The sequence below is a fragment of the Chaetomium globosum genome, genomic scaffold (assembly GCF_000143365.1).
Source record: "Chaetomium globosum CBS 148.51 scaffold_4 genomic scaffold, whole genome shotgun sequence".
NCBI classification, from domain to species: Eukaryota; Fungi; Ascomycota; class Sordariomycetes; order Sordariales; family Chaetomiaceae; genus Chaetomium; species Chaetomium globosum.
In genome coordinates this window covers 2,372,392-2,399,576 of record NT_165979.1, presented here as the reverse complement: position 1 = coordinate 2,399,576, position 27,185 = coordinate 2,372,392, and the positions used below count along the sequence as shown (strand labels likewise).

The following is a 27,185-nucleotide window of genomic DNA, read 5'->3' as shown; positions in this document are numbered from 1 at the left end:
TGCATCGCGTTTTTTATGGCTGTTATTGGGGCCAATGAGAGGCAAGTTTCGTCCCGAAAGGGCAATCGGTTGGCGGAATATATCACGGCTCTCTGCAGAACACCATGCCGGTCCTCACTGGGCAGGCGCGCCTTGAGGATAATGGAGCAATGGCCACTCGTTTGCGTGGGAGCTGCCAATTTTCTCCAGGCCATTCACACCCTTAGATGATCCCCCCTACCTCTCACGCAGTTTGAGTGCCCCAGCGATTACCAACCAGGTTTACGCATGCAAAGAGAGGCCGGCGGGGCAGCCCAACACATTCATATATAACCCAGCATTCAAGGCAAGTGGCGTCCGAGCATGGCATCCAAGTCTTTGCATGAGGTCTAGGACTTGGTATGTTTCAGGTTATTACAGGCCGAGGTTAGGTACCTTAGGTACATACCTGGGCAGGTGCTCTGCTCTCCTGAGCGTGTGAGTCACTCTTTCCCATTGCCACCGAACCTAACAACTCACTTCTTCAACCAACGCACTCGAGAACCTTTTCTTCAAACAACTACCTACCTACCTTAAATTACCTGTACCCGCGTCCCTACCAACTCAGAAACCTTGCTACTTCCGTCTCGAGATATCCGCCAGCTCAAACCTTCATAGGGAGTGTTGCACCAAAAATGACACCCGAAGAAAACCAGGACGGGCAGGGTCTGCCGACACCCGTTACGGTAAACACGCCGTTAGGAACCGATGCACAACAGGGCAAGAGTAACCGGAGAGTGTCACTTCTCTCGCTGCCTCCCCTCAAACCGGCACCCAAGAAATCCACTCTCTCCACAGCCGGTTTTGTATTCGAGAGATTTCACACCCCCGACGTAAGCGTGCATAGGAAAATCGATAACCACAGTAGGTTTTTCCACTCGGGTGGCTGTGAGATCAGTGTCAACCTCGTCCTAACTTGATGCCAGCCATTTCACCATCAACTCCAGACAGGAATTTGCAAGTGTCGCCACACTCTGGAAGCCCAGGACCAGTCCACGAAGATGGAGACGATCCTTTCGTCCCCTCGAAACGACCTCCGGGGTGCAACATAAAACATGATAGACGCACAGGAAATGGGATGAGAAGCCTCCGGCGCCGCCCACACCTTATTTTCAGCAAGGCGGAGGCAAAAGGCTACAAGCGGCTGGATCTAGATGACGAACCAGACGCCCCCAAGCCAGCACAAAACCCCCGCTTGAGGTACAGATTTGGGGATGGCTTCTCGGGCCGAGAAGCAAAACCAAACGGTTCGAATCTTCTAACCCGTAGCGGAAAGCAATCTACAACTAGCCCCTATGTAGGTATCCTCGATCTGACGCAGTCGATGATTCGAACACCTGAGCGGAAGAGAAAGGCTCAAGGGGCAAATACTGACGATAACCCATTCTCCTTCGCCCTAAAAAAGAAGAGTCGCGCTTGGTTGGAACCAAAAGGCCTGAGCCAGCAAGCGAAACCTCACCCAATAACCCTAACCACAATGAAGAAGACCACCTCCGCGCTGGGTGAAACTGATAAGGCAGGGGAGGAGTCTTTGGTCCCAGAGCCGCAGGTTAAACAGCCCAAGGGGAATGGGCACACCGAGCAGTCTCAGGTTCCAGCCATCGCCATGAAGGATAGTCAGTTCCATTTGCATACGCCAACCCGGGATCTCACGGTGGGCCAGGATGATGACAAGATGACTGGCAAAGACACATTCGACGATGGTGATGATGACGAGCTAGACTTGATCCCTAGCCCGAAAACCTCGACCGAGACTCTCGTCATGCCTGCAGAAGATCCGGAAGAAGATGATTGTAAAACGCACGTCTCAGAGACTTTGTCACGACCTGCTAGTGAGCTGCGGCCGTCGGGGAGAGAATTTCGGAGAGTTAACACACTGTGACTTGGCGAGGCTAACTTGTCGGATGTAATGTTGAATGTCGGCTGGTGAGATCGAGGAGTGATTGTTCAAGATGTAATAAGATTGGCGAACATACACCGCTGGAGAGAGCGCGGGTTTGCTAGTAGCGATAGTTAATTAATGATCGCATGCTTCGGATCGAGCCCGAGCTTATACCGCAAAAACCGTCACATTTAAGCAAAACAAAATGTGAATTTCCGTCCCAACGCCAGACCCCAAAGCCTCTTTATACTATGCAGTTTGATCAGCTCACAACCCCCACCCTCCCCTCATTTACTTAGCCCCCTTCCCCTTAGCCTCGGTCTCGCCCAGCTCCCTAATAAAGATCTTGGTCCTGCCCTCCCCGCTATAATCCTCCATGCCAGTCTCGAACCCGGGACACACGGCGATGGCCAGGAAGCGGCCGTCGCCGGAGAAGGAGAGGGCGGCGACGCTCTCGGGGAACTTCTGGTACTGGCGCATGCGGCGCTTGGCCTCGGCGTCCCACAGGGCGACGGTGCCGTCGCCGCCGCCGGACGCGAAGGTGCCGTAGAGGGGGTGGAAGGCGAGGGCGTTGACGGGGTAGACGACGTCGCCGCCGCCCTCGTCCTCGGGCGCCGCCTGCCGGTGGCACTTGAAGGCGTACTTGCGCGCCTGCGACTCGGCGCTGTCCTCGAACCACTCCACCGCCACCCGACCCTCGATGCTCGACGTCGAGTACCCGGCGTCGTTGGGCATGCACGCCACCGCCCGCGTCAGGAACTTGAGCGACGACTCGCGCTGCTGCCACGGCTGTGGTGGGTTGTTGTTGTTGTTGCTCCCGGCGGAGACCGCTGATGCGAGTGTGGGCAGGTCGTAGATGTGGACTAGCCGTGCGGTCATGGCGACGACGACTTTGCTTGGGCTTGCGGCGAGAGCGTGGGGCTTGCCCGGGAGCGGGATCGTCAGCGGTTGCTGGGAGGCGTTGGTTGTGGAGTGGACTTGGAGTGTGCTGTCCCAGGAGGCGGAGATGAGGAGGGCTGGATGGATGATGGCCGTTAGCTTGGTGCGATTACCGCAGGGAATCGGAAGGAGGTCGGATGTGCTTACAGTGCTGGGCGCTGTAGACGACGCAGCGGACGGGCGCGGAGTGCTTGCCAAGGGTTGTTTGCTCTCCACTCGCGAGATCAATCCTATTATTGGTAATCAATCACTGATACCTTCGTTGTCGGCACGGTGTGGACAGAACAACCCACCTCTTAACCTGATGGTCTATGCCCGCGATGAAGGCCTCGTTCTCATCCGCGCCGAAGCACACATCAAGCACGGGCGCACGATGCTCGAATGTCCCAACCAAGTTCGCCTCCTCGGCGCCATTGGCGACCTCGTAAAGGTACACGTTCTTGTCCCATGACGAAGCTAGCAGTCGCCTGGATGGACCCGGGGCGAAGACGAGAGCCGAGATGGCGTCCTTGGGCGGTTGCGCCGCTTCGAATTGCGCGGCTACGGGGGTTCTGTTAGTGTTGAGGAAGGTACCAAAATAGGGAGAGGGTGCGCATACCAGGAGCCATGTTCCAATAAATTTGCTGCGGAAAGAGAATCACTGGACAATTCAAGGTTGATGAAGGGAGCTTCGACCAGCTCGAGTTCGAGCCAATGCACGAAACTGGGGCAACACGGCAAGGTAAACAAGGGCCAATATTCTGCCCTGATATACCGCTAAATTTCAGCGGCTCGGGCCCCACTTGGAGCTTGATGTCGTGGGGTCCGGTTGAAGTTGGCGGGGCAAGCGGCGCTGATGCATTCTAAAGGCGTCGAAGGTTCCAGGCCCAGACAACAACGAACAAAGGCCGATACTTCGACATTCCGTGTTCAAATATCCTGCGGCCGCATAGACAATCGATTCATGATACGATAATCAAAACATTAAATCACAAACCAACATGCCGTTTGGACAGCTCGTCATCGGTAGCCCCGGATCGGGCAAGAGCACCTATTGCGATGGCAGTGAGTCCGACCCATGAGTTCCCTTTCGACACGTTAAACTCGCTAATAAAGAAAAGTGCATCAGTTTATGGGTGCCATAGGGCGGCAATGTTCCGTCGTCAACCTCGACCCTGCGAACGACCACACCAACTACCCCTGCGCGCTCGACATACGCAGCCTCGTCACACTCGAAGAGATCATGTCAGACGACCAGCTCGGACCCAACGGCGGGATATTGTACGCGTTGGAGGAGCTGGAGAACAACATGGAATGGTTAGAGGAGGGGTTGAAAGAGCTCGGCGAGGACTATGTCTTATTCGACTGCCCCGGCCAGGTCGAATTGTACACTCACCACACGTCCCTACGCAACATATTTTATCGGTTACAAAAGTTGGGATACAGAGTATGTCCTGTCCCACTATGCTGCCGGCCCCATGTGCTCAGCGCCAGTTTTGCTAATCGCCAATCAGCTCGTAGCAGTCCACCTATCCGACTCGTTCTGCCTGACCCAGCCGTCCCTATACATCTCCAACCTCCTCCTCTCACTGCGCGCCATGCTGCAGATGGACCTCCCACACATAAACGTGCTCACCAAAATCGACAAGGTGTCAGCGTACGATCCGTTACCATTCAGCCTAGACTACTACACCGAAGTGCAGGACCTGTCATACCTCATGCCCTCTCTAGAGGCCGAGGCGCCGGCGCTGCGGAGCGAGAAGTTTGGGCGGCTAAACCAGGCGGTGGCCGAACTCGTCGAGCGGTTCGGGCTGGTCAGTTTCGAGGTGTTGGCGGTGGAGAATAAGAAGAGCATGATGCACCTCCTGCGAGTGATTGACCGGGCCGGTGGGTACGCCTTTGGTGGCGCGGAGGGGACCAACGATAGCATTTGGCGGGTGGCGATGCGGAACGAGGCGTCGATGATGGATGTGCAGAATATCCAAGAGCGGTGGGTGGATGAGAAGGACTTTTATGACGAACTGGAGCGGAAAGAAGAGGAGGAGCAGGAGAAGCGCCGGCAGGCGCAGGCCGAGGCGGCGGCCGAGTTGTCGGGCGGCGATGCCCTGGGTTCCTTATCGAGTCCGCCGCAGCCGTCGACATCTGATAGCGGTATCCGGGTAGCACGCAAGAAAAAGTAAACGTAATCCCACCAACCTGTCCCGCCCGCCCATTCACCCATCATCGGACAACCCCTGGCCCTCAGCCTCGGTGTCCGAGTCGACCTGCATATCCGCCACCACCGCAGCGTTCCGAGACTGACCGCCGTCGCTCCGCAGGAGAGCTCCGAGAGCGTCGGCCGACGAGCCCTTCTTGCCAGCCATTTCGTCCTTGGCGGCGAGGACGAGCAGCTTGGCGCGGCGTACGGCCTCCTCCTCGACCTTGCGGATGGTACCACTGACGCGCACGACGCGGAACACGCAGGGCCGACCATCACGGACGGGCACGCGGTTCATGAAGGACAGGGCCGCCCATACGAGGCGGTAGTGGGCGCGCGAGACGCGCAGGATGAAGGTGGATGTTGCGGGGGACAGGTATTTCACTGTGTATTGTGGTTAGCGGTGTTGAATGAGAATACCACGTAAATTAAGTCTTTTTTTCTCCTACCCTGAAGGCTGCGATCTACGGCGCCCGAGCCGCAATCGCCGAACAGTGAGGCCACCTCGCTGCGGATGGCCTTGAGTAGCAGCTGGGGTCTCAGCTCGTTGGTTGTCGGCTGGTTGTATAGGAGCAGATCTGGCACCGAGCCCTTGGCCTGCCCGGGCGGGACATCAGTGTAGATGATGTTTGCTAGGAGGTAACGGTCTTTGAGGCGTACCATGGTGGGTTCTGGGACGCACGCGGTCGAATGAAGTTTGGCACGACCACTTGAGCGTTTGGTGGATTTGGAAATGAGTGAAAGCTTATCGATAAGAGAGTGTCTCAAGCAGCGCATTGGAACAGCCTTGAATGACCATAAACCATTGTAAAAGCATGATTGAGGGCGAAATCATCGGATCCTCCTAAAAAATATAGGTCTCATTCCCAAATTTCTGGTTTGATTATAAAACCAAGTACTGCGTGAGTGGAACGGTAAGAATTACCAGCGGAACCATCTCCGAGTTGTCTAATCATCTTCCCACGCCACAGAACCACACCGTGACAGTCACTACTGTAGCGATAACCGCGGCAACAATGACTACGACGGGTATTAATAGCCCCAGCATTGCTATGCTAGTCAGCGTAGCAAATATACCTCCTGCGGGCGTGAAACCCGCGTACACGTAGGACTGCCAGGACGCAGCAAGCGAGCCTGAGAGGAAAATAGGTGAGGTTAGCGAACGACTTGCATCTTCGGTACCCAAGGTGACATACCGGCGACAACACCGGCCGGCCCAAACCCCAGCCCAAGGATGATGATACAAACAACCCAGAATGTAATGAGCCATGCTAAGACGGCTGCCATAACATCTGTGCGGAATCCCGTTAGCCATCCAGTAGGATCACTCCGGATTGTCGATCGAGGACAACACATACGAGGTTGCGAAGCCCATGCCAGAAACTGCTCCCATTGTTGGGCAAACCATACGCTGAACTGACCGAACCAGTTACTAAACTCGTCCCCCAATGATCCGGAAGCGATCGTGGCCGCCACCGGGAGCCGGTTCGCGATGAAGTTCTGAAGGGGGGCCATCTTGGACGTTCGATGTTGGGGATGATTGCGTTGTTTGGTACAGAGCAAACGGATCATGAGAATAATCAAGAGGGGGGAGCCCAAGGCTGTTAAATCAGAGAAAACCACCAACATAAACGATCGCAAAGACCATTGGATGCGGATGCGCTGGCCCGGGCCGGCGTCGCTGCGGCCAAACCAACCATCACCAACACTGCCTTGTCATGTAGGCCTCAAGGCAGATAGCCGATGCACCACTCATGCACGCCATGCGCCGAGGCAACACAGGGAAAGCAAGGCCTCTAAAAATTGGTCACAATCCCCGGCGTTGTAGCTACCGCCTTGGTGAGAGATCCTTTACATACTAGAAATGCCTGCTGCAACCCGGGAACCTCCAAGCTCCCCCCACCGGTTCCCGGCTGCCGGCTCCCGGGCGCGGGCCGGTGCATAAGTGTGCCGTCAAGCCGGACATGGAACAAGCTCATTGATCTTTATCCAATAAAAATCTCGGCGATTGTTTCGGCAGAAAATGGCTCATCGAGGCGCATTCGAGGTGTCAAAACCTGGGTGATGAATGTTGGAGGGACGGATGTTGCGGACTTGAGGATTCTGTGGCCTTGGCGTTCCTGTACCGGCTTATAACTGAGGTGTGTGTGTATTCATGTACGGGATATACCGACATAGCTTACATGAAAGCTTCCCCGCGGCCCCACGCCCGAGACAGTCACCACCACCAGTGTATCGCCCAAAGTCTCTTTGTCACGCTCATGAGAAATTCGAGCAACAACGTTTCTAAGAATCGTAAACTGAGCGCGGGAAAAAGAATATATATACGATTCAATGTCGGCCCCTCTCAAGGCAGCGATTCTTGTCGTATCAACGACAGCGGCGAAGGATCCCTCTACTGATGCCGCCGAAGCCGCGCTCCGAGGTGTTTTTGAGCAGGATGGCGGAGGCCGGTGGGATGTCGTCGACACAAAGATTGTAAGCGACGTCGCCACCCAGATCCAACGGCAGATTACCCTTTGGACCGACTCCGCGGAACCCGCCAACCTGGTTATTACGACGGGTGGAACAGGTTTTGCCGTCGCCGACCACACTCCCGAAGCCGTCTCGGTACTCCTCCACAAACAAGCACCAGGGCTCGTCCACGGCATGCTTGCAGCCTCACTCGCAGTCACCCCCTTTGCCATGATGTCACGCCCCGTCGCCGGTGTCAGGAACCAGACCGTCATCATCACCCTCCCCGGATCTCCCAAGGGAGCAAGGGAGAATCTCCAGGCAGTACTCAAAACACTCCCCCACGCCTGTCTCCAAGCCGCCGGCGTCGACTCGCGAGCCCTCCACTCAGGTGGCGTGAAGAAGCTCGAGCAAGAAGCCGGCGTCAGCGGGAGCTCCACCACCGCCACCCACCACCATCACGACCACCACCACCACGGTCACAACCACAGGCACAACCACACCCACTCCCACCCCCCCCTCACCCGACACACCGCCACCTTCGACCACTCCCCCCAATCCAACGACCCAACCCTGGGTCCTTCCCGCCGCCACCGCGCCTCGCCCTACCCCATGGTCCCCGTCGAAGACGCACTCACCCTCATCGCCACCCATACCCCCCCACCCACAACCACCACCGCCCGCGTCACCCCCTCCCTCACCGGCTCCGTGCTCGCGGCCGACGTGCACGCGGCCGAGCCCGTGCCGGCCTTCCGCGCGAGCATCGTCGACGGGTACGCCGTGGTCGGCGAGGGCGACATGTCGGGCGTGTATCCCGTCGTGGCCGTGTCGCACGCCACCGCGGCTAGCGAAGGGGAGGACGGCGACGCTGTGCTCAAGGTAGGCGAGGTGGCGCGCATTACCACGGGGGCGCCGCTGCCGCGCGGCGCGACGGCCGTGGTGATGGTGGAGGATACGGTGCTGGTGTCGGCTACGGAGGCCGGGGAGGAGAAGGAGGTGCGGATTTTGGCGCCCGGGGTGAGGGAGGGGCAGAATGTGAGGGAGGTGGGGAGTGATGTGGAGGAGGGGGTGAGGATATTTGGGAAGGGGGATGAGGTTTCTGCTGTTGGGGGTGAGGTGGGCCTGTTGGCGTCGGTGGGGGTGAGGGAGGTGCAGGTGTATAGGAGGCCGGTTGTCGGGGTGCTGTCGACGGGGGATGAGATCGTGGAGCATGATCGGGAGGGGGCGCTGCGGTTGGGGGAGGTGAGGGATACGAACCGGCCAGGGCTGATCGCGGCGGCGAGGGAGTGGGGATATGAGGTTGTTGATCTGGGGATTGCGAGTGACCAGGCCGGGTCCCTGGAGGAGGTCTTACGGGATGGGCTGCGCAAGGTGGACCTGGTTATCACCACCGGCGGGGTTTCCATGGGGGAGCTCGACTTGCTCAAGCCCACCATCGAGCGGTCACTGGGCGGGACTATCCATTTCGGGCGGGTTGCGATGAAGCCCGGGAAGCCGACAACGTTTGCCACCGTGCCCGTGAAAAACAACGCCGGCGAGAGGGTGTCCAGAGTCATCTTCTCGCTGCCTGGCAACCCGGCGTCGGCGCTAGTGACCTTCCACCTGTTTGTGCTCCCGTCTCTGCGGCAGATGTCGGGCATCGCGCCAGCGGGGCTACCGCGAGTACCTGTGATCCTGTCTCACGATTTTTCGTTGGACAAATCCCGACCCGAGTATCACCGCGCAATTGTCTCGGTTGGGAGCGATGGTGTGCTGTCCGCCACGAGTACAGGAGGCCAAAGGAGTTCAAGAGTTGGCAGTCTGAAGGGGGCCAACGCCTTGCTCTGCATGCCCAGCGGGCCAGAGCCCCTGCGTAAGGGAGCCAGGGTGGAAGCACTGCTAATGGGAAGCCTACGAACCAACGTATAACCAAACCACAAAATTCTGACAAGATAACTAAACAATATATGACCTGACGAACCTCTTCTGTACAGTAAACTTCTACACTGAGATGATGCCGGCCATGCCCGTTGACCGCCCCTGCCCCTCTTCCAAAACGCCGAGATAATGAAGCTATACAGACACGCTTGCCGCTGCAGTCTGAATTCAATTTGAGAGATTCGTTCGTGGATGCGTGGGTGAGTTTGTGATCGAGCGGAGACCCTTAAGCGCTGCCAAAGTCGGGCGCCTTGTTGGACACGAGTAGCCCGACGATCAGGCCGAACAAGCCCAGGACAGAGCTGAAGATCTCGATCACGAGCATCTTGACGAAGCTGCCGACTGTTAGCATCAATGCAACGGGAGTTGCTGCGGAAAGCTTGAAAAACATACAGAGTGGGGTCGGCGGCATCCGCCAACGCGGCGCCGCTCCCGTTGATACCCACGGCAACGCCGCAGATTAGGTTGCACATGCCAACCGTGATGCCCGCCCAGAAGAGCGCATATCCGGTATAATAGGTGTCGGCTGACCACGCCGCCTCGCCCTCCACCGGGTTGATCTTGGCCGAGAAGACGATGGCCATGATGACGCCGTAAATGGCGACGACCTCGCAGAAGATGATGGAGATCAGGTTCTTGGTGCGGATCCGCGGGGCCTTGACACCTCCGCCGAGGATAGACGAGCCCGTGATGAAGATACCCCTGCGAGCATTCAGAGGTTATTATGGAATCCGGAGAGGGAACCAATGCTAAGTCGCATACCATGCTGCCCCAACCACCGACAGTCCGATGCAGAGCGCAATGCCCAGGTCTGCCCACGCGTACGGCGAGACGGATTCGAGGAACGCACCGACCTAGAGGTTCGTCGTGTGAGTACAGCCGTATTGAGTCGGATCGAGGGGTTCGTTCGGATGCGATCATACGTTGAAGGCTTCACCACTGCCGGTGAAGAGCATATCTGCGCAAGATGCATGGTCAGCAAGAGCAAGCACGCAGCCATTGATGCAGCTGCATTGAGTAGCTCCAACTCACAAGCTCCCACAATCGCTAGGGTGGACCCTATCCCGCCGACTCCATATGTGTATGAGTATCCCATCTTGCTGGTTTCGCGTTGTCGTCGGCGTATCCGGAAGAATTGGTAATTAGTGATAGGTTGCTCTTCCTGGATCGAGGTCCCAACCACGAAGCTCCTGGTAAACCGAATCGAGGCGGCACTGCCGCGCCGCCAACTGCCTGCCAAGGCTGCTGTGCATGCTTCGTCACGTGATCTTAAATTGGCCCCATTGCATTCCTCCGGAACTCCATCAACTTGCCCCTCTACAACCACTTGACGCTTACAAACGGCGAAACCAAAAGACAAGATGGCAAGCTCTACGAATAACTACTACGATTTGTATCGTCATGGAAGGTAGATTTTCCCGTTTTTCATTGGCGCAAATTGCGAGCATCTCCATGAGGCGCCTCTGGTTAACCCCTACATTTACAGCCTCGGTGTTGCCTTGACGGATGCTTTGGACGAGCTAATCGGTGACGAGCGCATCGATCCACAGCTCGCCATGAAGGTCCTCACCCAATTCGATCGCGTCATTGCCGAAACGTTGCAAGAAAAGGTCAAGTCACGGTTGACCTTCAAGGTGAGTACCCCTGCGGAGCCCGGAAACGAGGCGAGGTGTGACAAGGTTGGCGTCCGCCGAATTGGACGAGCCTGATGCGCACATTCATTATCCAGCGCTAACCCGCGACGCCTTTACACAGGGTTCCCTCGACACTTACCGATTCTGCGACGAAGTCTGGACGTTCCTCATTCGCAATGTCACCTTCAAACTCGACAACGGCAGCCATACCGTTGTGGCTGACAAGGTCAAGATTGTCAGTTGCAGTTCCAAGAAGACCGAGGAGAAGTAGGATGAATCCCCGCGTCGGAAAAGGAATCCAGTATCGAGAGTACACGTGAAGACGGAGAGCAGCTAGGCGGCATCCTTCGGCGGGAGCCGGAGTGGATGGGGAAGTTGAGAGCGGGACGGAGCAGACAGTGATGCACGCAGTGCTTTCAGGTTGATTCGACATTGATACCTCATAAGGGTTGTCTTTTCTGGGAATGGGTTATGGCTGGCGTTGGCATCGGAGCACTGCACGGTATCAGAACGGCATCTAAGGGCATGGCGTCACGGATAGGGAGAGGTCATCGCACTAGAACGGCTTAGCACAAGGCCTTGGGCTTATACATGATTTATAACACAAACTAAATGGCACGGGTCAATCCAAGTTGCGATGCTGGCCCTTTTGACATGGAAAACAGTTCCATCTGGTTCATTCAACCAACCCCTGTAATAAACACGTTTTACCCGTTCTGGAAACAAGACTTGGTTGTTTCTGATTGACACCAAATGAAGACGTCGCAATCCGCACGCGCCCCTTAAAAAACATGGGTGAAAGCCGATTTCGCCTTTCACATACCACAGACAACGAGGCACCGTCCCACCAATCCACTTCCACTGCATCCGGGGAAGCCGTACCAAACAGGCGGATTCTTCGTGCTCCCCGCAAAAAGCCCAGCCTTACTCAGAATCCCGACCCACCATTACATTGCCAACCGACCCGACGCGGGACCGGATCGATCTCAAACAATGCCCACCCTCCGCCCGCGCAAGCGCCATCCCGAAGCGCCCGCAGTTTCCGCGCCTATTTCAACAACGCCAGATCTCAAGAAGAAAGTCACGTCGACCACAAAGGCCAAGAATGAGAAACGGCTTGTCGACGATATGAATTCTTCCGCCACCGACGAAGGAAGGCCGTTCCTAGACGGTGATAACGACGGCGCGGCAGCCGGGCACAGTACAGGCGTCGAGGCGCCGTTGCCGGAGAGTCGGAGCTGGGCGCAGCGGAATCAATGGATTGTTTATGCGTTGGCGAGTGGGGCCTGCGCGGCGTTCAATGGTGTCTTTGCTAAGCTGTGAGTTTTGCGCGAGACTGGGTCATGGTGCTTAGGGAGTGGTTTGTTTGTGGATAATGATGCTGATTTAGGGTGGCGGTTACAGAACGACGACGGAGCTGACGACTACTTTCTCGTTGGGCATCGCGCGTATGCTGGGGCTTGAGAGTATCGAGAGTGCTATTGAGGTCATCGTGCGAGGTGTAAGTTGTCAACTCGTGTTTGCATCTCATGGTTTTCGGTGTGCTCGGCATAGAGCTAACATGCGAATCACCCACTAGTCATTTTTTGGGTTGAATCTAGTATTCAACGGTGTAGTAAGTTGACACCTTCATGCTGCTCTCATTCAATGCTTGCAGTTGCCGCATTTGACTACATGTCTCGTCTCATCGTGGCCCGCCCAACCCTATTCTCCCTTGTAAGGATGCCCTCTTTCGGTTAGCTAACAACGCCCCTAGATGTGGACGCTGTTCACAACCGCCCTCGCCCGGGGCAACTCGACGACCCAGGTCTCTATCATGAACACATCGGCCAACTTTGTCATCACAGCTGTCTTCGGTTTCATTATCTTCTCCGAAAGCCTCTCACCGCTGTGGTGGCTTGGTGCGGCTATGTTAGTGGCGGGGAACGTGATTATCGGGCGGAAGGACGAGGGATCTCCCAAGGATGGGGAGGAAGTCGAGGGTGACGGCAGTGTTGCCTTGGGTTCTGGAGATGAGAGCGAGATGGGTGCGTTAAGACACCGCAGTGGAGGGCCTTTCGAAAGCGGGGATGATGAAGCATATAAGGATGAGGATGTGGCGGATTTGAGGATATAAAGTGCAAGGGTGAACGGATTTCTTCCTGGCTGCCTTATATCTAGGTATCATATCGATGACATTTCAACTCAGGAGACGCAATTATCAGGAGAGTAGGGTTGTATTTAGGTACCTATGTATGTGTGTATGTACACTATGTATTGTACTAAAGCGGGTTGCTCTTCTGGAGACTTTACATGGCTCCATTCAGCATAACAACGCGCCTTTACCAAGCCAATTGAACTTCATGATCCCATTCATGTTAAACTAAACTAGAAGCAAATAAACTTGGGACCTGCCCGGGCCTTCCGTACTTGTAATGGAGTGTACTGTGTACCGTACCCCTCGTGCCCCTGTTATGGTTAGGGTGGAGCGAGTGGCGCAATGAGGATAAGGCGCGATAAGCTTAAGCCAACGTTGATGCGGGGCACAATTCGGGGTCCCTCCAAACTTTTTGCGACAAGTCAACTCCATTGGGGACTCTCAGGTGTGCTCGTGTGCTCCCTCCACATCGCCCTGGAGAGAGCCAAGAAGCAATGTTCCCCGATAGCCGGGGCGTGAGCCCCTCCGTCATGGCGGAAATCACACATTGTATGCCAACTCTCCGGCTTTCCGTTCATACCCAATGAGCCGAGACTAACAGCTTTCCCGACAGACGTCCTCGACTTATGGCACGAACACCGGATTCCGATTATTATGTCGACCCTATTCGTGCTGAGCCTGCTGCGGATATACCTCCACTCAAGCCAACCAAAGCAAGAACTTCGCGTACTACCGAAAACCTACGAGAAAGTCACCCTGGACGAGAAGCGCAACGCCGACGAGAAACCTAAACCTGTGATAAAGGAGGACGACTCCGAGGGATCCGAATATTCAAGGACAATAAATGATAAAAAAGGAGCAAAGCGAGGCCCGAAGAGGATAAAAGGCGATGTTCAGAAGAAGGGGCGCGGGGCCACAGAAACCGAGGGCGAGGCGCGCAAAATCCAGGTCCTCATATTCTTTTCCTCATTGACAGCCAACACACCAAAGATTGCACAGGCCTTTACCCAAGAGCTCGCAGAGACCCTAGGTTGTTCTTCTGAAGGAAAACTGGACAGCAAATTCCTACCACCGCAAGTTTTGGATCTGGCCGAAATTGACTTCGACGAGTACTTTATCACACCCCCAAAGTCCGAGGGCGAGAAAACCGACTGCTTTTATCTCTTCGTTATCCCCAGCTACAACATCGACTGCATCAACGACACTTTCCTTGAACACCTTCAAGAAACACACCATGATTTCCGTATCGATACCTCCCCACTCGCTCCGATTCTGGGGTACTCGGTGTTTGGCTTTGGGGACAGGGAAGGGTGGCCAACCGAAGAGGAGGGGTATTGTTTCCAGGCCAAGGAGGTCGACAGGTGGATGGCCAAGCTAAGTGCGCGGAAGCGAGCATATCCTTTGGGTATGGGTGACTGGAAAAGGGACGGAAAGGAGAGGCTGATGGAGTGGCGGACTGGGTTGACGGATGTCCTCAAGCAACTAGAACTGACCGGAGCTTTGGGAGAAGGCGTTCCAGGCTCTGGAGATCCCCTGGAGAGTGACGACGAAGAAGAGGCGGAAGATGACGGAGAAGTAGTGATTGAAGAGGTCTCCATGTCAAAGGCCACAAAGGGGCGGGGCTCTGGCAGCCTCGAGGATGTCGAAGACATTGGCCGGATCATGGAGCTATCGGGGACGGATGGTCCCGGCAAGAAACCGGCGGCACCGCTGGCTATTGATTTCACAACGGAAGGAAAACCAGTAACCAAGAAGACACCCGCCACCACCGTCAAAGAGATGGTACCTAAGAGCTCACCCACATATGCGGCCCTAACGAAACAGGGATACTCAATTGTCGGTTCCCACTCAGGGGTTAAGATCTGCCGCTGGACCAAATCCGCCCTCCGTGGCCGTGGGTCCTGCTACAAATACTCCTTTTACGGAATCAACTCGCACCAATGCATGGAATCGACCCCATCTCTCTCTTGCTCCAACAAATGCGTCTTTTGCTGGCGCCACGGTACCAACCCGGTCGGCACCACCTGGCGCTGGGTGGTGGACCCGCCCCAACTCATTTTCGACGGCGTCAAGGAGAACCACTACAAAAAGATCAAGATGATGCGCGGCGTGCCGGGGGTGCGGGCGGAGCGGTTCGCCGAGGCCATGCGCGTACGGCACTGCGCGCTGTCGCTGGTCGGCGAGCCCATCTTCTACCCACACATCAACGAGTTCCTGGCCATGCTGCACGCGGAGCGCATCTCGTCGTTCCTGGTCTGCAATGCGCAGCACCCAGACCAACTCGCGGCATTGCAACACGTCACGCAGCTGTACGTCAGCATCGATGCTTCCAACCGAGAGTCACTGCGACGCATCGACCGCCCGCTCCACCGCGACTTCTGGGAGCGTTTCCAGCGTTGCCTCGACATTCTGCGCGAGCGCCGCTTCCGCCAGCGCACCGTCTTCCGCCTGACGCTGGTCAAGGGCTTCAACATCGAGGACGAGGCCGAAGGGTACGCCGACCTGGTCGAGAAGGGCCTGCCGTGCTTCGTCGAGGTCAAGGGCGTGACCTATTGCGGCACATCGACGTCCAGTAACGCCGGCCTGACAATGGCCAACGTGCCCTTCTACCAGGAGGTTTGCGACTTCGTCATGGCGCTGGAGAAGCACTGCGCAAGCGCGGGCTGCAGTACGGCATCGCGGCCGAGCATGCGCATAGCTGCTGCATCCTGCTCGCGAGCGAGCGTTTCCGCGTGGACGGGAAGTGGCACACGCTGATCGACTATGACAGGTTCTTTGAGCTGCTAGAGGAGAAGGGGCTGGATGGAGATTTCAGCCCCCGAGGACTACATGGGGCGCGGAGACTCCCGAGTGGGCGACGTGGGGCAACCGGCGGGTTTGATCCGAGGGAATCAACGAGTGGACAGGAAGGGGCGGCCTATCGAGCTACATAGACTGCCGGAGAGTAGCTCGGCACTGGGGAAAGGCATGATACATACATCTCCGTCGACCAACTCAGTCGTTTCGTCCTAAGTGCAGGTTCCTATTAAACCAAAAAGCACCTCTAGCGCTCCCTGCTACTTTCCGTGATCCGTTTATGTAATACAGTTATCATCACTCTTACATCTGGTCCTGTGTCTAGCCCAGCGGACCCACTAGGCCCCTCCCCGGGAAGGGGGATGGATATCGTATCGTACAATGCCACTGGAACCCAGCCAATGTGAGTTCCTCAAGTCCATGGTATTTTGGTAAAGTCGAGGGAATCTCTATTAGCCTCGGCCGGGTTTTGTGTATCTTGACGCTCCAGAGCGCCGGCGGTTAGATGAGAGCGATCTAGTCTAGACCAACGCCCGGCACGGCGCCCATCTCGCCCATCTCGCGCATCAGCTCCGCGACGTCAACGCCGCCGCCGGACGGGCCGGTGTACGAGGTGCCGATTCGGAGGCTCTTATCGTATGCGATCATCTCGGCAAGGATGTCCAAGATGGGCTGTGTAAGTCGCGCAGCGTAAGCAACTCATTTGTTAGTGCGGGGCAAGGGTCGACTGCTCTCGTACCTTGGAAACGGTCTTGTCGTAGATGTTGATCAAGTCACCTGGGGTAGGGTACACCTTAAGAGCCTTGTAGAAGGCGAGCGCGGCTTCAAGCCCCTTGGAAGCTGGATAGAGAGACAGAGATGTTAGCCATCGTTGACTGAATAAATCGACAAGCGCTAATCCGGAACTCAGGCGTACGATCGGCACCCAGAATCTCGCCCGCCTGGACCTGCTCCAGGAAGTATGCCTCCTTCTCCTCGGCGCTAGCCGGGAAGCCCTCCTCCTTCGCCTCGTCCACGGCGTCCTTGATAGATTGGCGCTGAGCGGCGGCACCAGCCTCGGCCTGGCTCTTTTCGGCACGTTGTTGCTGGCGCTGGTTGCGACGTAATTGCCTCCTGAACTCGGCACTGTTACGGCGGCGGTAGTCAAAGTAGGCGGCGTACGCTGTTGGTGGGTGACGGGTCACAGTCAGTTACCATGTTGGGTTGCAAGGCGATGTCGTCACCCGCAGAGTAGGCATACCGAGTAAACCAGTCGCCACGGCGGCGACGGTCGCTGTCGCAACTACGGTGGTTCGTGATGTTGCGACGGACATTGTAGAATAATATGATCGAATATGTCTCGATAGATGTGAGAGAGGTGGAGAGCGTTCGGCTGTCGATATCTGTTGGGCGAAACTTGGAAGATGCCGATTTCGTTAATCGGGTCGAGATTCCCGACAAAGCTTTGTCCCCTCCAAAATTTCGGTGGGGCTCGATGGACCCACACATGCCCAGGGTGTGGTTGCACCACTCAGCCCTGTTCCTGTTTGACGACTTCCCCCATCACTGGGGCTCAGTTGCCCGAAATAGTTATTCCTTTCGTTGTATGAACAAGCAAACACATTACAACAAACATCGCCAACAGCGCGAGTTCCTCAGGTACCCAGATTACGCAAACTACAATGTTTTCTATTTATCACGCACATTCTAGACCATTGAACGACCGTCTCTCTTGTTTTTTTTTTTTTTTTTTTTTTATTAAAAAAAAAAAAAAAAAAGAGTTGCGAGGAAATGAACCTTCCGATCTCGCCCCCTAATTGCTACCTAGAGGTGGAAAGTTGAGTTCCAGTTGCAGTGAAACTATCTCATACAGTTAATGTACACACATCATACACATACACATTTCCCAATAAACCGCCTGATCCGCCTAGTCTCTCCCCTTGCCACTCAAGCCAAGGCACACTCGATAACTGCGCTGCCATTGGGGATTTGAGAGATCTTGGTGATCTTGAGCGCCGCCTGCCCGGTAATACCTTCGAAGTCCGCCCGCGTTCTCTCCTTGCCCGAGATGGTCAACATCGAAAGATCCATCGCCGCTTGGAACGCCGATGGCTGGTCGCCGAGCAACGTCTCGACGATGAGCAGCCTGCTGTCGGCCACCATAGCACTCGAGATATGCTTCAAAATCACCACAGCTTCCTCATCCGAATAGTCGTGTAGGCACCGGCGAATGTAGTAAACCAGGGCCCCTAAAAACAACCGTTAGCCGGCACTCCTTGACTATAAAGGTTGCGGAAACAGGCTTGCTTACCTTTGACGGGCTGCTCCTCGAAAAAGTCGACAGCAACCGTCTGCACATCAGCCATCGCAGGATCCTCCCGCTTCGCAGCCTCCACCACCTCGGGCAGATCCTCCAGCACGCACCGGTTGCTGGGGATACCGGGGGTCGCCTTCCAGATACCCTTGAGCGCCTGTCCCCTGCCACCACCGACGTCGACGACCAGCGGCCGGTCGGTGGACTTGCCGACCTCCTGCACGGCCCAGCTAAGGTCGTAGGCGCCCAGCGCGGGCATCTGCTCCTCGATGACGCCCATGGCGAGCATGAAAATCTTGAGGCGCTCCTCGGAGGAGTGGTGGATGTCCCAGACGGTGGAGCCGAGACGGCCCTCGGCGAAGGCCAGGATCGTCTGTAGGCGGTCTTTGGGCTCCTCCGCGATGCCGTACTGGTCGAAGTACTTGGGCATGGATACCCACGCGGTGAACTGGCTGTCAAATCTGTGTTGGGGTGTCAGGATCGAGCGCTTTTCTTTCGCGAGGGACGGTCCCCTTTCAAACCTACCCGAGCTGCATCATGGCCCAGATGGGGTTGGGGGTGGTGAGGATCTTGGAGAAGGCTGTGTGGGCGACCGAGTCACTTCCGACCTGCTTAAGAGTGCCGTTTGCCACGAGAACTCGGGCGAAACGTGCTGGAGATTTGGTCAGCAGGTTGGACCACAGGACGTACGGGGAGGGTAGGTTCGGTTTCGGTGTCTTACTGATGAGCGACACGTTGGCACCCAGCTTTGCGGCCAAGTCTGTGTACGAAATGGTCGCTCCATTGTCAATGGGGATTTCCTCAAATGCTTTCCACTTGACGAACAGGCGGACGGCAGTGAGATGGGCAATCAGTGGTAGAAATACCACGATCTTGTCCTGGGGGAGGCTGACAGCATCGATTAGGTCACTGCCGGCTTTGAGCAAGCCCATCCGTTGCAAGGTGTCACTCTCAAGAGAGAGACTGCCTGATCTGAGATCTTGGGCGGTCTTGGCCAGCGTCTTGGAGAGTGCCTCCAGAGTGTCTGCGATAGGGAATGCCATGATGAATTTTTGAGGATTAGGAAGGAGTAATGAGAAAGTAGGGCAAGATGTTGATCGTAAAACCGAGGTCCCAATCTTGCCCGGTTCATGGGTATTTATACAGAAATCAAGGCATATATGCCCCAGCGATGATCTTATCACTAGATCAGATAAGATGGTGGCAGGTGGGGGGATTGGAAAGTTCACGGCAATTTACCGACTGCGAAGTCCGAGTTTGATGTTACGGCCGAGCCGGGGGGCCGATCCCGGCAAAGCACGCCGGTGATTCGATAACTTGGGACGGCGACTTGTATGAAGCCGCGTAAGCTGGTCCGCGGTTGCCTAACACAGTAACATCGTGATCTCATGATGCGCGGCCACCACGTAAAAGGGGCTCGGTGAACAGAACGGCCGGGGTTTTTGACCCTGCCGCGTCGCTAATGATGGAGGCGCTTCGGATGACGGGGGGATTTTCGGAACACCTTCGCCTTCCGAGCCAGAGAAGCGCCGGAGGCCCTGTTCTCCATGCCAACTTCACAGGGAACACCCGTCTCATCGAAATAACAAAGGTAGTTAGCTGGCGCGGCCATCGTAGGCAGCCGTACTCAAACCGACGAGGCGTGTAAATTCATGCCTCAGAACGAGGTACCTAGTTAATGTAGCGTTCGGTGTTCTAGCTTGGCACGGGATTCAAGATGAGGCCGACCGAGGACACGGTATGTGCTCGCTCGGCCCAGTTGCCGTGTCCACAAGCAACCGCAATAATGTCAATGGCTAGCATGAATATTTTGCTAAAATCGTCAAGTGCAATCAACATATCTTAGTTCCTCACAGTATATACAATGAAAATGCGGAGTATTATTTGGCCATCGTCCGAGTGGTAATACGGTGTCATGGAGAGGTTACAACCTCATCTCACAAAGAAACCACTTCTCCGGATTTATGCATGTTGAACAAAACTTGTGAGATCAAGATCGCCGTCTTACGTCGCGAGGGGTTGATGGGTGACTCACACGGCGGTCTATAAAGAAGCCCTTGAATCGGTTTCGCCTCGTGGAAACCGTGTATGTACCAGTTCAATGTTCAGCGATTTTTGAAGTACCTATGTTAGGTAGGTAGGCACCTGACATAAGATGCAGTGAATAATATCGTATATAACTTCCAGTCCCAACATAAACAACATCAAAATTAGGACCATAGTCAAGTTTTATCATTGCCTTTTTCTCAATCCTCCTACCCTGTCCGACATGTTCGACAGCCCCTACATGTACCCGCCCCAGCGGTATCTCCCGGCAAAGGCCACCGGCTCCGATTCCAGCGACGCCGGTAACTTCAATATTTCCAGTGTTCGACTCCGTGTAGGAGCCCCTCCTCCAATGGGGCTTCCTCTGAACAACGAGTGGAACGCGCAATGCAGCCTCATATCTGATGAGCTCGGGCGGGGCGTCCTGGAGAGCGAGACAAAGAAAATACTCTCTGCCGAAGGTGTGACCGATGTCATCTCCGTCGAACTCACGCCACGAGACGTCGAACTCACGTGCCAAGAGGGCCGCCCAACTATATTCATCGTGGCACGCTGGGAGGATGGCTACTCGGATCTCTGGGAGGCTGTGGTACGGAAAGTGAAGAAGCTCGTCGACTCGAAGCGGCTCACAAGCGAGAAACTTGGCGATATCGACATCACCGTCGAGATGATTGCCGAAGAGCTCACGCTCAAAAAATACATGTCTGCAATCCCGGAAGAGATCCTCGCTGGAGGGTTGGAGAGGGACTGCCCGGGCATCAAGAGTCGAGTGATTGAAATCCTGGACAGTCACAGCGCCACAAAGGGGATGGGCGAGATAACTCTTTGTAAACTTGGCTTCTCCCCCCAGGACAGCGAAAACCCGGACACCGTCTATGTGTCGACCGATTACGAGTCGGACGAATCCAAATGGCCCCCCATAATGGAAGAAATAAAACAGTATCTCAAGGAGGTCGACTACGCCCAGCTCCACGTCCAATTTGAACACGGCATGTCCGATGCACTTCTAGGACTGCAACAAGTCAGCAAAGAACCTATGTGTTCCGGAAAAGAAGGGAAAGAAAACGGGGGCGGAAAGTAAGAAGAAAATGAGAATGAAGGAAAATACCTAGTGAGATAGAAATGAAACGACGAAGTTGAGATATGTGTAATCTATATGTAAACTATACGTGTATTACGCCATATTATACTAACCCTGGCGTTCAAGCTTGAGCCGTGGAATCGAGGGTTTGTCTCCACTCTTTGCCGCTGCTTGAAACGGGAACCACCTCACTAACCACCTGCAGCTCAATGCGGCTCTCCTCCGCACTCAACACACAAACAGCGCCGCACATTGGCTGTGACTATAATCAACGCCTCCCTCGAAGTTGGTGGGGACAGAGCCGGGCTCCGTCTATTATTGTCATATTCCTCGGTTTATTTCTGAAGCTTCACGCCGCTCGCGCCAATCGTGTACCATGTCTGAAGAACGCTCCAAGATATCGCTGCGCAGCGGGAAGAGGAAGGGCAGGCCGTCCATCAAGATCTCCGGACCTATCTTGCAAGAAGATGCCGGCGCGCGAGGTCCCTCGGGACGGCCCCCCGCGGCGAATGTTCCCCCGCCTCGTCCGCGACCCCCACCGCAGAGTAGTGCGACGGTGAGCTTGCATGCTTGGTCTGTTCGATGCTAGGAGAAAGAGTTGACCGCCCTCGCTCCAGACCTCTGACCTCGTCAAACGACGATACTCATCGCGTTTTAACAACATTCCGGCCGATTTCGATCCGACCGCAAACCCGATGCCCGCACTTCCCAGCCTCGATCAGTATGTGAATTCCCAGGCCCAAGATCGCCGACCCCCGCCGTCAAGAGGAGGGCGGAGCGAAGGCGGAGGCGGAGGAGCTGGGCTCCACGTAGACGTGCGAGCCCTTCGGAATCCGGATCTCGTACCGGACCAGTATGTCGCCGAGATCCTGAGCGAGGCCACCGAGGACGAGGTCCGTGACTACGAACTAGCTCTGCGGAAGCTAAAACGCCGAGCATCGACCGATCTCCAACAAAACGTGTATCAAAACCGCACGCAGTTTATCAAGATCAGCAAGGAGGCTGAGAAGCTCAAGAGCGAGATGCGCACGCTGCGAAATTTAATGGCGGAGCTCAAGACCAACACCACCGCTCTACGGTCAGGCTCAAACAGTATGGACGACGCCGGGTTCGGTGGTCAGATAGGCACGGGTCTGAGCCGGAGGGACAAGAGAAGCTCCGTTGCCGATAGGACCGCGCTTTGGAGCTCTCAAATGCAGGCCCTGTACAAGAGCGTCGAGGGCTCCCAGAAGTTTCTCCCAAACACCACAGGACGTCATGTGGTCCAGAACGCAGGGCCTTGGATCGAGTTGGATAATGCCACGTACAGATCGCGCCGCGCCATGCAGATCTTTCTGCTTAATGACCACCTTCTCATCGCTTCGCGGAAGAAGCGAAAGACGGATGCGCCGTCTGCCGCGGATAGCCGCGCGCCCATGACCAAACTTGTGGCCGACCGGTGTTGGCATCTGCTGGACGTGGAGGTGGTGGATATGGCTGGACCCAGCGACTCCTCTAGCGGAAGGAACAAGCTCGCCGACGCGATCATGGTCCGGGGCGGTGGTCAGAACGAATCCTTCATTTATCGAACCGAAAAACCGGCGGATCCGGATAAGGGAGCTCTTATGCTCAACATCCGGAAGCGAGTGGAGGAGCTGCGGCGGAACCTACAATCCGAGAGGGAGGCTACCAACAAGGCCAAGGAAACCATCAACTACTTTGCCTCCCGTGACCCCGGGTTGCTGCAGAAGACGGAATTGCTCGAGACCCTGTCCGATATCAAAGACATGCTGATCGAGGTGGACGGCAAGCAGCAGAACCTTCGATGGGTTGAAAGCCAGATGGACGAGCTTGACATCCACATCGCCCTCCAGCAGATCGAGCCCTCTGTGGCTCTGATTGAGAAGTTGAAGAGTCTCGCATATGGCTTGAAGAATAATGTCATCGCGCAAGACTTCATCTCGTTCAAGGTCGATGAGAGACGGGCAAAGCTGGCGGCGTTGGCTGTTCGAGAGCTGGTCGGCACACACAGTCAGCCGAAGAAGACGAAGCAGAATGTGTCCTGGCTCACCCGGCTAGGCTTTGAGGACCGGGCGCGTGAAGCATACTTGGAAGCGCGTAGTGAGACGATCCGAAAGCGGTCTAGGTAGGCGCCCCAACAACAACAACAACAACAGCACATGCACGCAACCACCGGCTAACATGACCCTAGACAATGCATCTTCCATGGCAACTTGGACCAGTACATCTGGGAACTCTCCTTCGTCTACTTCACCATCATCCGCAACACGGTCACCTGCTTCCAGGCGTGCTTCCCACCGCCCATGATGAGCGCCTGCGTCAAGTGGGCCAAGGAGGAGGTCGACACGTTCAACGCCATCCTGGCTCGGCAGTTGAGCGGCGAGAAGGAAGGGGGCGAGGCGTGGACGCGGTGCATGGACACGGCCAAGGACCATGCCGGCATGCTCTCGGAGGTGGGCCTGGACTTCCGAACCTTGGTCGGCCAAAATGTCAAGGCCGCGACAGATGCCTCGGCATCGAGTGCGCCAGCGGGATTAGGGCTGATCATGGGAGCGCAGGCAGCGGCTTGAAGGGTTAGGACATGTGAGGAGATTAGGGAGGAGGGGGCTCGATTGTCTGGCTTGATGGCGCTTCGTATGAGTCAGGTATGGATAGGTATGGGTAGTTAGTGTCTTGAACCGGTGATTGTGATGATTTACGGTTTGCAGATTACATGTTTTTTCGTTCCCGCCCTCGTCCGTGCCAACCTCGGTGATTGTTGAATTTACCCCTTATCCATCCCATGCCGCCGGTGCAGGGGCACAGGGGGGTCGAGATGGGAAGCTGAGCGGGCACGGCGGGGTGCCTCATTCAAGTGGATCCCCCTGAACCTTCAGCTGCCCACTAAAGTTGGCGGGGAGGCTCTCGCACGGACCACAAGAGCCCACCCAGAGGCGCCAGTGCCGACCTCAGCACCGCATTTCAGCAAAACAACGGCCCTCTCCCCTCATCGCATTCGATTATTATACCCCTTTGCCTTGAATCAGCCTCACCCTGAGGCGTCTGCGAGAGTTGAGCGGCTGTCATTTTCACAATCTGTTTCGGAGGCCCCGTTGAGACATTCGCCTATATCCCCGCCAATTTAACAAAAAGCAGCAACCCCTGACGACACCCGCCCACCTGCCCAATTTTGACCCAGACCTTGGACCTTGGACCCGCGCCGCGCCTGGAGACCACAAACGACGGGCCAGTGGACACAACCCAAACGTCATTGCTCCCAATCTTCACGAACCACTTTCGAGTACACCGACCGCACTCCGAGCGAAACAATACCCTCCCTCCCTTGGATCCGCCAACTTCACATCGCCCACCGAAGGATTGATTGCCGGAATGGATACGAACATGGAGGACGTTGGGCGCGTGCCCACCGAGCTGACCTCGTCCAACATCGAGCCGGCCACCATCCCGACCCTCGACGGCTGGATTGAGAGCTTGATGCAATGCAAGCAACTGGCTGAAGCAGATGTCCAGAGACTCTGTGAAAAGGTCCGCCTTGGCTCTTGATGCTCCCTTGATTCTTGATTCTACCCCTCCTTGTCGCCGCCCATGGACGCTCGCTGTTCAACCCTTGCTTCCCGCCCCTCCATCAACTCGCGAACATCGAATTCCTCGCAGACCCCCTGGCAGTTGATTGCGCATTTGATGTTTGGGGCGTGTGCTGACTCCAAATCCCTGGTTTAGGCGCGTGAAGTTTTGCAAGAAGAATCCAACGTACAACCCGTTGTATGTGTCTGCCCTGCCGATCGCGGCCGCCATTGAGACGTTCCCCCTCGATTCACTAACCTCTGTCAGAAATGCCCCGTCACCGTCTGCGGCGACATCCACGGACAGTTCCACGATTTGATGGAACTCTTCAAGATTGGCGGGCCGAACCCGGATACCAACTATCTCTTCATGGGTATGGCACGGCAGGCTGATATTCCCACGTCGTGTGCGAGGCGGCCTTGATATTCTGACGATTGGGTGTTGCGCAGGGGATTATGTCGATCGAGGGTACTACTCGGTCGAGACTGTCACCCTGCTTGTGGCGCTCAAGATCCGATACCCGCAGCGCATCACCATCCTGCGCGGCAACCACGAATCCCGCCAAATCACACAGGTATACGGCTTCTACGACGAATGCCTGCGCAAATACGGCAACGCCAACGTGTGGAAGTACTTTACCGACCTTTTCGACTACCTCCCACTCACCGCCTTGATCGACAACCAGATCTTTTGCTTGCACGGTGGTCTGTCGCCCAGCATCGACACACTCGACAACATCAGAGCCCTGGACCGGATCCAGGAGGTGCCCCACGAGGGGCCCATGTGCGACCTGTTGTGGTCTGACCCCGACGACCGGTGCGGCTGGGGAATCTCACCCCGCGGCGCGGGCTACACTTTCGGCCAGGACATATCAGAGGCGTTCAACCACAACAATGGGCTTACCCTGATTGCCCGGGCACATCAGCTTGTCATGGAGGGCTACAACTGGTCGCAAGACCGTAATGTGGTGACCATCTTCTCTGGTTGGTTCCCCACGACGTGGTGTTACCGCTACCATTCACTGACGTGCCTGCAGCGCCCAACTATTGCTACAGATGCGGCAACCAGGCCGCGATAATGGAGATCGATGAGCACTTGAAATATACCTTGTATGTGTTCGTGGCCAATTATCCTAAAGTGTCTGCTAATAAGAACCTCAGCTTGCAATCTGACCCCGCCCGAGAGCGGGGAACCCATGTCTCGAGGAGTTAGGTTTCTGTCCGCCACAAACCGCGTACTCACGTAACTACCCTCAGGAACTCCTGACTACTTCTGGTAATGAAAATACCCAACTCGGGCTTCTGGTCGTGCGGTCAACATACAGCAAGGACAGGAAGCTTGGGAGGGTCGTGGTCTGGCGATACGTCGGCTTAGGCCTCCTACCAAAACCCGTCGCATTGTAGACGGGAGCGGCGGAACGTTGAGGTACATCCGATGTATCGAAAGAGAACGACAAGTAAAATCGGTTGCTCAACTCGTTTCACTCTGTGGCACATCGGGGACAACTAGCCCAGTTTCCTTCCAGTGACTAGGACTGGACCCATTGGGACTAGAACCCGGTAACTAGCTGAAATGTAAGGCTTCCCACCTGTTGTTAGAATGCACGTCTCGTTTTTCAAGATGGGGCGAAGTAGGTTAGATGTGCCATGGGAACAGCGGTTTTTGATATCAATGGGAGTTCCCGGTCCGGCGCAGTGTTCCAAGTCGTCGTCTTAACACTAAGGTCCATGTCGCAATACAAACAACAACAGTCTCATTACCATGAGCTTTCGGGGCGAGATGTTCGGCGGCCAGCAGCTGGACCGCACCCCCCTCCCCCTCCCTTGGACGGATGAACGGTGCGTTCATGTTTCGGCTAGTCACCGACGATAGATGGGAGGTAAACGTGATAATAAAACACGCGGGAGCCTCTCGCATACCTGATGAGAAAGGGCGCATGGCATACTGTTTTCACCGCCACGGCCCGCTCGCTATCGTCCCATTCTCCCCCTTATCCCATTCTCCTCATTCTTCATTCTTTCCATCATACCACTCTCTCTCTTATCTTACTTTCTTTCTTACCCTACTTTCTCTAGTATCCCAACCTCTTCATCACCTTATTCTCTCCACCACCCCGGCGGTCCGTCCTACCCGCCGCAAACCGCCTAATCCGGTCTGGTCCCCTCCCTCGACCTCACCTGTTTCGCCTGGCTCTGACGAGTCTCTTCCTCGGCGCCTTCGCTGCTAACTTGGCCACTCCCCCCCCCCC

The 27,185-nt window shown here is 55.8% G+C and overlaps 14 protein-coding genes across 14 annotated transcripts; 9 read left to right on the top strand and 5 right to left on the bottom strand.

The window, feature by feature from the left end:
* Positions 1–653: 653 nt before the first annotated feature.
* CHGG_04506 (uncharacterized protein) lies at positions 654–1,900 on the top strand (the record flags this gene model as incomplete). The annotated part of the gene is made up of 2 exons (XM_001223719.1): positions 654–882; positions 966–1,900. The coding sequence occupies 2 exons, from the start codon at positions 654–656 to the stop codon at positions 1,898–1,900; spliced, it is 1,164 nt and encodes a 387-aa protein (XP_001223720.1).
* A 291-nt stretch (positions 1,901–2,191) lies between these two features.
* On the bottom strand, positions 2,192–3,447 carry CHGG_04505 (uncharacterized protein; the record flags this gene model as incomplete). The annotated part of the gene is made up of 4 exons (XM_001223718.1): positions 2,192–2,916; positions 2,987–3,069; positions 3,133–3,379; positions 3,438–3,447. 4 exons carry the CDS (start codon positions 3,445–3,447, stop codon positions 2,192–2,194), a joined length of 1,065 nt encoding a protein of 354 aa, XP_001223719.1.
* Positions 3,448–3,819: 372 nt separating this feature from the next.
* On the top strand, positions 3,820–4,998 carry CHGG_04504 (uncharacterized protein; the record flags this gene model as incomplete). The annotated part of the gene is made up of 3 exons (XM_001223717.1): positions 3,820–3,883; positions 3,964–4,265; positions 4,333–4,998. The coding sequence occupies 3 exons, from the start codon at positions 3,820–3,822 to the stop codon at positions 4,996–4,998; spliced, it is 1,032 nt and encodes a 343-aa protein (XP_001223718.1).
* A 462-nt stretch (positions 4,999–5,460) lies between these two features.
* Positions 5,461–6,530, bottom strand: CHGG_04503 (uncharacterized protein; the record flags this gene model as incomplete). The annotated part of the gene is made up of 4 exons (XM_001223716.1): positions 5,461–5,612; positions 6,093–6,149; positions 6,212–6,307; positions 6,374–6,530. 4 exons carry the CDS (start codon positions 6,528–6,530, stop codon positions 5,461–5,463), a joined length of 462 nt encoding a protein of 153 aa, XP_001223717.1.
* Positions 6,531–7,349: 819 nt separating this feature from the next.
* Positions 7,350–9,377, top strand: CHGG_04502 (uncharacterized protein; the record flags this gene model as incomplete). The annotated part of the gene is made up of 1 exon (XM_001223715.1): positions 7,350–9,377. The coding sequence occupies one exon, from the start codon at positions 7,350–7,352 to the stop codon at positions 9,375–9,377; it is 2,028 nt and encodes a 675-aa protein (XP_001223716.1).
* A 235-nt stretch (positions 9,378–9,612) lies between these two features.
* On the bottom strand, positions 9,613–10,482 carry CHGG_04501 (uncharacterized protein; the record flags this gene model as incomplete). The annotated part of the gene is made up of 5 exons (XM_001223714.1): positions 9,613–9,721; positions 9,780–10,088; positions 10,149–10,240; positions 10,310–10,344; positions 10,419–10,482. 5 exons carry the CDS (start codon positions 10,480–10,482, stop codon positions 9,613–9,615), a joined length of 609 nt encoding a protein of 202 aa, XP_001223715.1.
* Positions 10,483–10,747: 265 nt separating this feature from the next.
* CHGG_04500 (uncharacterized protein) lies at positions 10,748–11,291 on the top strand (the record flags this gene model as incomplete). The annotated part of the gene is made up of 3 exons (XM_001223713.1): positions 10,748–10,794; positions 10,873–11,020; positions 11,142–11,291. The coding sequence occupies 3 exons, from the start codon at positions 10,748–10,750 to the stop codon at positions 11,289–11,291; spliced, it is 345 nt and encodes a 114-aa protein (XP_001223714.1).
* A 722-nt stretch (positions 11,292–12,013) lies between these two features.
* Positions 12,014–13,136, top strand: CHGG_04499 (uncharacterized protein; the record flags this gene model as incomplete). The annotated part of the gene is made up of 4 exons (XM_001223712.1): positions 12,014–12,339; positions 12,425–12,521; positions 12,600–12,635; positions 12,777–13,136. The coding sequence occupies 4 exons, from the start codon at positions 12,014–12,016 to the stop codon at positions 13,134–13,136; spliced, it is 819 nt and encodes a 272-aa protein (XP_001223713.1).
* A 675-nt stretch (positions 13,137–13,811) lies between these two features.
* Positions 13,812–15,914, top strand: CHGG_04498 (uncharacterized protein; the record flags this gene model as incomplete). Its single annotated transcript, XM_001223711.1, has 1 exon — positions 13,812–15,914. The coding sequence occupies one exon, from the start codon at positions 13,812–13,814 to the stop codon at positions 15,912–15,914; it is 2,103 nt and encodes a 700-aa protein (XP_001223712.1).
* Positions 15,915–16,469: 555 nt separating this feature from the next.
* CHGG_04497 (uncharacterized protein) lies at positions 16,470–17,266 on the bottom strand (the record flags this gene model as incomplete). The annotated part of the gene is made up of 4 exons (XM_001223710.1): positions 16,470–16,625; positions 16,693–16,793; positions 16,870–17,115; positions 17,194–17,266. 4 exons carry the CDS (start codon positions 17,264–17,266, stop codon positions 16,470–16,472), a joined length of 576 nt encoding a protein of 191 aa, XP_001223711.1.
* A 613-nt stretch (positions 17,267–17,879) lies between these two features.
* On the bottom strand, positions 17,880–19,289 carry CHGG_04496 (uncharacterized protein; the record flags this gene model as incomplete). Its single annotated transcript, XM_001223709.1, has 4 exons — positions 17,880–18,181; positions 18,244–18,707; positions 18,772–18,898; positions 18,968–19,289. 4 exons carry the CDS (start codon positions 19,287–19,289, stop codon positions 17,880–17,882), a joined length of 1,215 nt encoding a protein of 404 aa, XP_001223710.1.
* A 1,226-nt stretch (positions 19,290–20,515) lies between these two features.
* Positions 20,516–21,548, top strand: CHGG_04495 (uncharacterized protein; the record flags this gene model as incomplete). The annotated part of the gene is made up of 2 exons (XM_001223708.1): positions 20,516–21,369; positions 21,500–21,548. 2 exons carry the CDS (start codon positions 20,516–20,518, stop codon positions 21,546–21,548), a joined length of 903 nt encoding a protein of 300 aa, XP_001223709.1.
* Positions 21,549–21,749: 201 nt separating this feature from the next.
* Positions 21,750–23,943, top strand: CHGG_04494 (uncharacterized protein; the record flags this gene model as incomplete). Its single annotated transcript, XM_001223707.1, has 3 exons — positions 21,750–21,929; positions 21,991–23,498; positions 23,565–23,943. The coding sequence occupies 3 exons, from the start codon at positions 21,750–21,752 to the stop codon at positions 23,941–23,943; spliced, it is 2,067 nt and encodes a 688-aa protein (XP_001223708.1).
* Positions 23,944–24,742: 799 nt separating this feature from the next.
* On the top strand, positions 24,743–26,508 carry CHGG_04493 (serine/threonine protein phosphatase PP2A catalytic subunit; the record flags this gene model as incomplete). The annotated part of the gene is made up of 5 exons (XM_001223706.1): positions 24,743–24,898; positions 25,094–25,135; positions 25,205–25,310; positions 25,387–25,963; positions 26,505–26,508. 5 exons carry the CDS (start codon positions 24,743–24,745, stop codon positions 26,506–26,508), a joined length of 885 nt encoding a protein of 294 aa, XP_001223707.1.
* Positions 26,509–27,185: the final 677 nt, after the last annotated feature.